We start from the raw sequence: 10,829 nt of genomic DNA, 5'->3' as shown, positions 1-10,829 counted from the left end.
GAGGTAGGGTAGGATTCAGGGGAGTTTGGTTCTGTGGCTTCATTCATTCATCAATAGTTCTTTGCCACCTTTTTGGGGCAGGCACTGTGCTGGACTCTGGAGACATAGCAGTGAGAAAACAGAGAAATCTCCTGGCCAGATGGAGTTTATACTTTAGTGGGGAAAGAAAGACAATAGACAAAAATAAATCAGTAAAAAAAAAAATCATTAATTAAATGCAAATCAGTGTTGGGGAGAAAATTAAAGTAGGGAAGGCTCACAGCGGGTAGCAGGAGAGTATACAATTTTAAATAGAGTGGTCAGGCTGGCCCCCTGGAGAATGTAGTGTTTCAGTAATGACATGAAGGAAGGAGGGAGGGAAGGCGAGGGACAAGCATTCTATGAAGGGAAAATTGCAAGTGCAAAGGCCCTCAGGCAGAAGCACTGAGGAGTGCTTCTGAAACACTCCTGGAGTGTTCAAGGAGGCAAAGAGGCCAGTGTAGCTGGAACAGGATGAGTGAGGGGGAGATGAAGTCAGACACCAGTTGCCTTATTCACTCTTTCTCCTGGTACTTGACTCAGGCACCTGAAGAACACAGCACAGCCGCTGCTTCCAGCAGAATAAGCTGCCACCTTTGCCTGAATGGCCTATTGCAGTGGTCGGCAAACTGTGGCTCATGAGCCACATGTGGCTCTTTGGTCCCTTGAGTGTGGCTCTTCCTAAGCCTTAGGAGTACCCTAATTAAGTTAATAACAATGTACCTACCTATATAGTTTAAGTTTAAAAAATGTGGTGCTCAAAAGAAATTTCAGGGGTTGTACTGTTGATATTTGGCTCTGTTGACCAATGAGTTTGCCGACCACTGGCCTATTGGATCCCACCCCATCTGCCTCGGCAGCAGTTGCCTCCCAGATGAACGCGCTGGGCACGGGAATGGGTGTTTGGAGCGTGGAGGCAGCAGCTCCCGTTGTTTCAGCCTAGAAAGCTCCAGTACGTGGCCTCTTAGGAGAGCAGAGGCAGCTGTCAAAGCCCTAGACACTAAGAAGTGTTTCAGAGGCTGATGACCTTACTTCCCTTACCAAGATCCCCGCCTGCCCACCTGGCCTTGTCCAGTTACGGCTGGTGCCCCGCCTGGCTGTGAGCCTTGCCAGAGAGCTTCTGCAGATTTCCAGCTCGTGCCTGTTTCTCTTAAAAAATGGCCCCGGCAGAGAAGTGGCAGGACCCATTCAACCTACTTTAATATGGAAACTGAAGTATAACTGTTCTGTTTTTTCTTCGCTGCACAATAAAGGATGGAATATATTTCCCTTCTTTTCTTGGGAGTGTTAAAATGAAGATTGGGGCCCTAGCCGGCTTGGCTCAGTGGATAGAACATTTGCCTGCGGACTGAAGGTTCCCAGGTTCCATTCCGGTCATGGGCACATGCCTGGGTTGTGGGCTTGATCCCCAGTGGGGGGCATGCAGGAGGCAGCTGATCAATGATTCTCTCTCATCATTGATGTTTCTATCTCTCGCTCCCTTTCCTTCCTCTCTGAAATCAATAAAAATATATTTTTAAAAAAATGAAGATTAGGTGCTTCTTGTCCACGAATCAAGGTTAATCATGTATTTGGTATGCAATGATTTAGACTCTGGGTTTAACAGATTATCAAGGGCAACTGTGAAAGCACACAAAGAGAAAGGGGTTTTTATGGAGTATATGGGGGGGGGGGGCGAGGGGGGGAGTTTTTTGCCACACGGGTTTTGGCTATGGCCCAAACCCCGTTAAGGCATCCTGTTGCTTGAACTCAGACAGAGTTCAAGCTCACAGCAGGGGTTATGAAGCCTCTGTGGCCTGCCTGCCTTTGTCCCACCCCCCTCCTCTTTCCCTCAACGCCTACCCCATTCTGTGTATTCAGCTCCTGGCCCGTGGTTGTGCATCTCAAGGCCAGGGGTCCTGTCTTTTCATTGCTGTGTGCTCAGTGCCTCACGTAGCGCCTGGTGCTTGGCAGGGGCTCAGCAGATCTCTTCCGTGGGTATTGACCGGAAGTTGGGTGTGTGGGAGGCCCTGGAAGGATTTTCATTTCCAACTACAAGAAGGGTCTTGAGCTGAAATGGGGCCGAGAGACTTTATTTGCTCAGAGGAAAGTGCCCCCTCCTTCACCTCATCAGTGGATTCCATGGAGAGCCCCCCCCCCCCACCGCCCTGTTGGGGTGGGTTCCCAAGCAGACAGAACAGTCAGAGGTAGGCTCTCCTGTTACTCCTGTTCCAGCTGCAGCTGAAGGAAAACACCTGGAAGAGAAAGAAGGGCAAGTGGGAGGCAGGCGTGAGGGCGGAGATGGCAGGAGCTTGGTGGGGTGCTCTGAGCATTTGCATCTAGTTACCTGGAATCCTGTCCTGTGGTACAGGTTGGGCAACTCACACATAGAAAAAAAATAATTCCTATGCCCTAACCAGTTTTGCTTAGTGGTTAGAGCACCAGCCCGCAGACTGAAGGGTCCCGCCTTCGATTCCAGTCAAGGGCAGTACCTCGGTTGTGGGCTCGATCCCTGGCCCTGTGTGCGGGAGGCAACCAATTGATGTGTCTCTCTCACATTGATGTTTCTCTCTCTCCCTCCTCCCTCCTTTCCACTCTCTCTACAAATTAATTAATTAAAAAATTTAAAAAATCCTAGCTGATCTTTCCCTCACTCCCCCCCTGTCTACAGCAGGCGCCCAATCCCAGGCGGAGAAGCTGGAGCCCCGAGTGGGACTGGGTCCTGAGCATCCTTTCTTCCATTTGGCCTGAGGGCTGGCGGTGGCAGGACAGGGCCTGGGCCTGAAGGAGCCCTTTACCTGAGGACTTGGCATAGACTGTCTTCTGGTCTCTGGTCTGGGTGATGCAGGACATGTAAAGCTTCTGGTCCTCAATCTTGTCCACGCTGACGTTTAGTACAGCCAGTGAGCCCACGGGGATCAAGCTGGGAGAGGAGTTGGCTTAGCTCATCCCTCCCGTGGACCCCGGCTCATCCTTTCACCCTTCCGTCCCCCCATCCTTCTCTTCACCACCCCCTGCCTCAAGCGGGTGGCTCTGGGCTCAGGGCTAGCCTGCCAGCTCCCAGAGCAGATGGCGGGGGTGGTTTTCTGGCAGCGGGTGGGGAAGGAGACTGAGGCAGGGCTCCTCCACCCCAGCTGCCGAGGATGGCCACCCCTCAGTGACGAAGAGGGCCATGACTTTGGCCAACACCGTGAGGCTCATTACAGTACTTACTTTTTGAACCTGATGCTGAGGCTTAGTGTGAACAGCCCCTCTCCAGCCAGGTAGGCAGTTTTAGAGAAGGTCTCATCCATCATGGTTGCCAGGGACCCTCCGTGGGCAAACCTGGGGTGGGGGTGGGAAGCAAGGCAGGGCTGTGGGCTGGGCAGACTGGCTCCCTGGGCCTTCCCCAGACCCTGAGGTGGAACCACCACCTCTGCCTTTCCCGGGAAAGGGAAGGGAATGGAGCTGGATCCCATCTGATCAAATCCTTCTCAATCAACTGTTGCTTCTGCGGGTATTAGCAACCATGTACAATTATTTTATTTCACCAGGAAAAAAGGTTTCGTGTGTTGTTTTTCCCTAATAGAGTTCATCGAAAAACATTTTTCTGATTCATCACCTAATTGCTGTAACCTATCTCTCCCCATTGTCTCGGGGCTGGGTGGGTGCTTGGGAGACAATAGAAAATATATGGCTTGGTTTCTGCCCCCAATTCCTGGCACAGAGCTCCTGAAACCCTTGTAATTTCCGGGGGGGGGGGGGTGGGGGGGGGTGCGAGATCCTTTGTCAGACAGATGGCTCCTGGATGGGGGCTGGGCACTAGAAAGAACAGGCCAGGACTGGACGCTTGCAGTTTTCAAGCACTGCCCCCATTCTCTTGAGAAGGGAGAAGGACTGAAAATGGAGTTAATGATCAATCTCGCCTACGTGAGGAAGCCTCCATCAAATCACAAACGTGTGGAGTTCAGAGGGCTTCCAGGTTGCAAACACACTCACACCCGGAGGGAGGGTGGCGCACCCACTTCCACCGAGACAGAAGCTCCTGCGCTCAGGGCTCCACACGCCTCTTCATCTGGACGCTCACCTGGCTTCTTTGTCCTCTCCTTTACTGAACTGGTAAACCTGAGTTCCCTGTTTCCCTGAGTTCTCTGAGCTGGTCTAGCAAATCAACCAAACCTGAAGAAGGGGTTGTGAGAACCTCAGGTTTGTAGCCAAGTCAAACAGAAGTTGCAAAGAACCTGGGGACCTACTAGTTGGGTTTGGGGTCCGATGTGGGATGACACTCTTGTGGGACTGAGTCCTTAACCTGTGGGAACTGACACTACCTCCAGGTCAGAACTGAATAAAACTGTAGGACGCCCAGCGGGTGTCCCAGAGAAGCGTTTGGTGTGGTCACACTTTTGGTGACCAGAAGTATCAGAAGTGAAGTGTTCTGTGTGAGTAGCACACAGGAAAGAAAAAGAAAGAAAGAAAGAAAGAAAGAAAGAAAGAAAGAAAGAAAGAAAGAAAGAAAGAAGAAAGAAAAAGAAAGAAAGAAAGAAAGAAAGAAAAGAAAAGGAAAGAAAGAAAGAAAAGAAAAGAAAAAGATGCAGTAGAGAAGAGCTGGGTGTTTTCCTGCACAGGAGGCAGACTGAACTGGGTTTTTCTAATTCAGTAATAATCTCTTCTCTGGACGCCCCCCCCCACACCCCCCCCCCCAGTGTTGGATGGTCCTCCTTGGCCTCTCCTGCCCCACCTCCATGAGCCCTTAAATAAAAGCCAGTCACCACCACCACCCCATCACTGCCTTTTTGAGGTTTTCAGAAGGGAGGGGATCCTGACCTAGTCCTCCAGTGTCTGCATGCACTAGGGTGGGAACCAGTGTCTCCATGGAAGATGCCTTTGGGATGGCCTAGAGCAGTGGTCAGCAAAGTGCGGCTCGTGAGCCACATGCGGCTCTTTGGCCCCTTGAGTGTGGCTCTTCCACAAAATACCACGTGTGGGCGCGCATGTACAGTGCGATTGAAACTTCGTGGCTCATGTGCAGAATTTGGTATTTTGCCAACTTCTAGCCTAGGGGACCGAGGGCTACAGTCTAAACTCACCACCTCTGCAGGCGCTGGCATCTACTAAACTCTGAATTCTTTTTAACTACAACTGAGTCCTTCTCAGGTCTTGGGACCCTACAGCTGCTCCTTATCCCTCCTTCTCTCTCTTCTTGCAGGAGCAGGGATGGAGAAGGCAGTCACCTGTGGACTTGGTGGGTCAGTGGCCTTCGGCAAGACATAGTTATGTCCAGAGTGAGTTCTTTCCTGGCTCTCTTCCAAGCTTGGAGGCAGCAGAGTACAATGGAGAGAGCAGTGGACTTGGAGCCCCAGTGCCTGGACTAGAGTCCTGCATCTGACCTTGGCTGCCTGTGCTACCCCATGGTTGCCTTAGTTTGCTGGTGGCTAAAACATGAAACGTGGATAGATGGTGTGTGACAGCTAGATTGTGCCTTATGGCTCATGAGCACATACACACAGACCCTCTCTGGAAGGTATATATCCTTGCCCCAGGTTTTAGGTAAGGAGACAGAAAGCCAGAGGTTAAATTGCTTGCTTGGGGGTCCCATGGCCAGCAGCGGCAGAGCAGGACTGGAAGCTGGGCTCCTGATTCCAGATCTTGTCCACTTCTAAGTTCACCACATCCATCTCAGAGCAGCCTCCAAAATCCCTTACTGGAAAATTCCCCGACTCGGCAAGGAGGCTCTCTGTTATCTTCACAATGGGACTGGACCTGGTGACCCGGATGTCCTTCCAGTCCAGGGCACCCCCCAACCCAGCTCCTTAGGGAGAGGAACAATCCCCAATCCACCTGCTAAGCCAAGGCTAGGAAGCAGCCCAGGACGTCTATCTCAGCTTCCTGGTGGTCTTACCCTGGGGCCCCCTCCAAGTAGGGGCCTGGTTGGAAAAGACAGATGGACTTCTTCTCAGATGGGTTAAAAAAGATGGCATGTTCGTAGCCTTGTCCTTCCACTTGGAGGCTCCTGGTGATGATGCGGCAGTCACTGTTGTCTGGGGAGAGATGAGCAGTGTGGCAGCTGAAGCAGGGAGTGCGTAAGGGCATGGGGCCCGCTCAGGGTGCAGCGCTGGTCATGCAGCCCCCGGTTGTCCTGAGTCAGGCACAGGGTCCAGAGAGAACCAGAGGACAGCCAGGCTCCACCAGCCGAGAGCCTTCCATCTGAGACCAGAGGCACAGCCCTGTCCCCAGGGAGCCCTTGGTCTGGAGGGAGAAACACTCAGGAAGGTCCCTGGTTGAGGGTGGGGATAGGGTCAATGTCAGGTGAAGACTTTAACAGACTTTAAACAGTAAAAAATAAAAAAACACAACTCATGCTGAAACCGGTTTGGCTCAGTGGATAGAGTGTCGGCCTGCGGACTGAAGGGTCCCAGGTTTGGTTCCGGTCAAGGGCATGTACCTGGGTTGCAGGCATATCCCCAGTGGGAGGTGTGCAGGAGGCAGCTGATCGATGTTTCTCTCTCATCGATGTTTCTAACTCTCTATCTCTCTCCCTTCCTCTCTGTAAAAAATCAATAAAATATATTTTAAAAAAAAAACACAACTCATGACATTCACAGATAGTAATTCAAAGTAACAACAATGCTAAACAGCAAAATAAGTGCTGAAAAGTCCACCAAAATTCTGATATTTTCCTTCCTTCAAGACAACTACAACTATACCCTTTTTGTATGGATACCAAATTCTTTTAAAAATTATTTTGGTGTCCCTGTTTTTTTTTTGTGTGTGTGCCATAAACCCAAACGGTAGTCTTTGTACTGTACTGTGTACATTCATCACTGGGCAGGAAAATCATATTTATGAATGAGCAAGACAAGAAAATACGGACACACACGTACAAGGAAGATGGAGGTGGGAAGCTCTGTCAGTCTGACTGGTGGGCGTTTCAGGAGAGCCGGCCTGGGTCTAGCAGAGCATGGACGGTGGGCCAGGCCTGCGGTGGGAGAGGGGCCCCCCAAAAACTTTTGAGTTGGGGGAGGAGGATTTGGGATGAGGCAGAACGGAGGCTGAGTAGGCAGTTCTCCAGTGAGGCCGCTAGGGTGCGCTCTCTTTTCAAATGGGAGGAGAAGGTACAGTCACTGCCGGCCAGAGGGGTGAGATTAGCAGATAGAACTTGCGGCTGAGAATTGGATGGGAGCTTTGTGGTTTCCTTCCCCAGAATCTTTGAACGCAGGGAAAGGGGCTGGCTGAACCGACTCCCGTGGGCTGGGACGCCTGTGCTGCTGTGACCACTCCGGCCAGGCCTTACCCGGGGTAACTGCTAATCCGGTTGGGAGTTTGAGCCCCTGGATGTGCTCTCTGTTGGACGCGAAGGAGGGCAGTTTGATCCAGCCGTCGGACTTGGTCTTCTCCAGAAATTCCTGGTACAGGCTCAGCATGTCGGGACACCAGCTGGCATTGGGAAGGGCATAATCCTTAAAGTCTGTCTTCTCTGGGCAGAATCTTGAGATCTGGGTACGAAAAATCAGGGAGACTAGACAGCTAGCTTCCTGGGGGAGGGGGGGGGGGGAGACTGCTGCTTGGGCTGCAGGACTTCTGGGCAGTGTGCATTCTTGGGTTCCTCCTTGCGGGGGTTTGGGGAGGTGGGGATGGGGTGGGGGGGAGGGTTGGGGACCCCTGTGGGTGACTGGGCAAGGGAAAGAAAGGAATTGGGGCTGACAGTGAGGGAAGGGCATACTGCTAGTGCTTTGTGCCTTACAATTGTCCTGTTTTAAAACCCGCGAGCTGGAGGGGGGAAAAAAAAAAAAAGCCGGAGAAGCTGCAGGGAGCTGGAGCCGCCAGAGTAATGGAGGGGAAAGCCCCAGTCACATCCCTGAGAAGCGATGGGTGAAGAAGCTGCAGACCTCCCAACAAGGCCTACAAGATCTCCAAGTCTGGACCTGCCATAGTAGTCAGACAGCGAAGAAAACCTCAGCCATCTCCCTCAGACTTAGAGCCAGGAAACCTGGAGAAACGGTTCCAACTCTTGCTCCAAAAACCCCTTCGGTGGTAGCAGCAGCTTTTAATGAAGATGAAAAGAGCCAAGCAGAGGAAGTGCCTCCGGAAGCAAAGATGAGGATGAAGAATGGAAGCAGGACTGAACTCCTTTAATAAAGGAAAGCGTGGGTTTTCTGATCGCCGGCAGTGATGGGAGTGAAATATAAACTCTCATATTTGGAAGTGTCCATGACCAAGACAATTAAATGATATGTTTGGAAATTGGGGTGTGAGTAGTACACTAATAAATGAAAGTTTGAAATTAAAAAGTAAAAGAGTACCAACCTGTGAGCTGTTCTTTGAGCCTGTGAATTGCTAGTATTAGCCCCCCGCCCCCTGTAGAAATGGGGAGGCGGAGGAAATATGGCTAAGGCTGCCAAGCTTGTGAGTGTGAGAGCTGATGGTCAGACTAGAGCCCATTCTGAGAGACTGGCAGGGGCCACTCCAGCTCTGCCCACAGCTGTGGGCCTGCCCTGGCAGGGTGGCTCCTTTGAAACATGTTTTGGGTGCCCGGAGAGGTGCGGTACAAACTGTGGGACGAGGGGTCTCCCATGGCAATAGTGCTCATGCACCAATCACAACGGGGGGCAGTAGCCCGGGGCTTGCCAAGACCACTCACAGGGTCCTCCGTCTGGGGACGCCCCACCTCTGCTGCAGCAGTCTCATAGGAGAAAAGTGATTTCATTGGTGGCCACACCAAACTCAGACCAGGACGAAAGTTTTGGATGTAGGCTACTTGGTATTCCAAGAGCGTCCTCCCTTTGCCAAATCAAATAGCTCCCCAACACCCTGCCCACCTGCCCCAGCCACAATCAGGGAGAAGATTTGCCAAGGTCCCCAGGAGAAAGGCTGTCCATCTAGCTGAGCTGGGAACTCACCCGGGAGTCAATGGAGGATCCGAACGCCGCGGCGGGGTTGAGTATGGGCAGGATGCGGGGCGCACCAGGAAGGGCTCTGAGGCGGCTGAGTGTGGCTGCCGCTTGGAAGCCTCGCCTCATCATGGCTGAGCACGGGGATCTGGTCTGCAGGGCTGCTGGAAGCTCAAGGTGAGAGCACTTTTCATCTGCACCCTGGGCGGTGGGTGCAGCCAGCTCTCAGCCAGGCCTCTCTCCTTTCTGTCGCAAAGCTTTCATCAGCAAGCTTCCAGGGCAGGTGATTGGACAAGACCAAGCTGGTTTGAGGCAACACCCATCTGTGTTTGAGGCCTTAGATGGCCCCAAGCCCCACCCAGTGCTTGGGGAGGGCAGATGCTGCCTGGGCACGAATGCACAGCCGGACAGGCTTGAGTTCAGAAAGAAACATTTGTTAAAGAAGCAAAAAAGTGCATAAAAAATAATGTAGGGTATGTGGAGACTTGGAGAGCTGCCCTGGAGTTTGGGGAGAGAACCCAAGAGAATTCCCAGAAAGATATGGGAGGGTGTCTCTTTTTCAAATTTTTAATTTTTTTTTATTGATTTCAGAGAGGAAGGGAGAGGGAGAGAGAACAATAGAAACATCAATGATAAGAGAAAAATCATTGATCGGCTGTCTCCTGCACACCCCGCAGTGGGGATTGAGCCGCCACCCAGGCCTGTGCTCTGGCTGGGAGTTGAACTGTGACCTCTTGGTTCATAGATCCAAGTTCAACCACTGAGCCAGGCCAGCCAGGCTGGGATGGTGTCTCTTGAGTGTAAGGCAATGATGGCGAACCTTTTGAGCTCGGCATGTCAGCATTCTGAAAAACCCTAACTTAACTCTGGTGCCGTGTCACATACAGAAATTTTTTGATATTTGCAACCATAGTAAAACAAAGATTTATATTTTTGATATTTATTTTATATATTTAAATGCCATTTAACAAAGAAAAATCAACCAAAAAATGAGTTCGCGTGTCAGAGGTGTCATAGGTTCGCCATCACTGGTGTAAGGTTTTGGGGGCACATCTGTGTATGAGGGTGCGTTTACATGGCCTGTGTGCCAGAAGCTCTGTGATCAGTCTGGGACTCAGAAAACCAATGCACAGGCCTTAGCCACCCCATTTTATCCCAGACAAGGAAAGCCTCCACCTGCTGGTCCTGGCAGGGATAGGTGGGGTGGAGGCGAGGACAAAAAACCATGTGGGAGGAAGCAGCTTAGCAAGGCCCCTCTGTGCTTTGGGAACCCCAGGGAGGGGATGGTGGCAGCAGACATGCTGGGGGGGGGGGGGCGGGGGGGGGGAGCAGGGCCGTGGAAGCTTTGCCATTGCTACACTTGGAAATGAGGCGGCTTGGAGTGGAGGAGGGGGGAGGAGTGCTCAGCCAGCATCTGCAAGGCTGTGGACTTTTTTGGTGGTGCTTCTTTTTTGAGTTAAAACTGCCAGTTTCTACTTCACTAGAATAAAGCAAATTCTACAGATTAGAACTGTGCAAAGGTGGAATGATAATAATGATGATGATATTTTGGTATCTGAAAGGCTAAACTGATATAATGTGGACATTTAAAGGTTTTGTCCCTAGAAGACTAGGATAGATTTCACTCACCTCGTATGAGCCTCTGATGAAACTTTGTTAAGGACTGGAGGAACCAGGTTTTTCTTGTTCCTTGCCCAAGGATATTTTCCCATTGATTTTTAGAGATAATGGAAGGGAGGAAGAGAGACACAGAGGAAAAGAGAGGAAAACGTCACTGTGAAAGATAGACATCAATTGGTTACCGCTCACTCACGTCTGGACCAGGGCCAGGGAGCAGAACCTGCAACCCAGGTGCATGCCCTTGACCAGAATCAAACCCAGTAACCTTCCGTCTGAGGGCCAATGCTCTATCCACTGAGCAAAACTGGCTAGGGGAGGAACCAGTTTTTTGATAGATTTGGGTTC

General features: G+C 51.3%; 1 protein-coding gene across 1 annotated transcript; it reads right to left on the bottom strand.

Moving 5' to 3' along the window:
• Positions 1-2,217: 2,217 nt before the first annotated feature.
• On the bottom strand, positions 2,218-8,996 carry THEM5 (thioesterase superfamily member 5; the record flags this gene model as incomplete). Its single annotated transcript, XM_081113019.1, has 6 exons — positions 2,218-2,252; positions 2,796-2,920; positions 3,211-3,321; positions 5,876-6,014; positions 7,268-7,469; positions 8,874-8,996. 6 exons carry the CDS (start codon positions 8,994-8,996, stop codon positions 2,218-2,220), a joined length of 735 nt encoding a protein of 244 aa, XP_080969145.1.
• Positions 8,997-10,829: the final 1,833 nt, after the last annotated feature.

The sequence above is a fragment of the Myotis nattereri genome (genome assembly GCF_964212035.1).
Source record: "Myotis nattereri genome assembly, chromosome: 18".
Classification (NCBI taxonomy): domain Eukaryota; kingdom Metazoa; phylum Chordata; class Mammalia; order Chiroptera; family Vespertilionidae; genus Myotis; species Myotis nattereri.
This window is presented reverse-complemented; position numbering and strand designations above follow the sequence as displayed.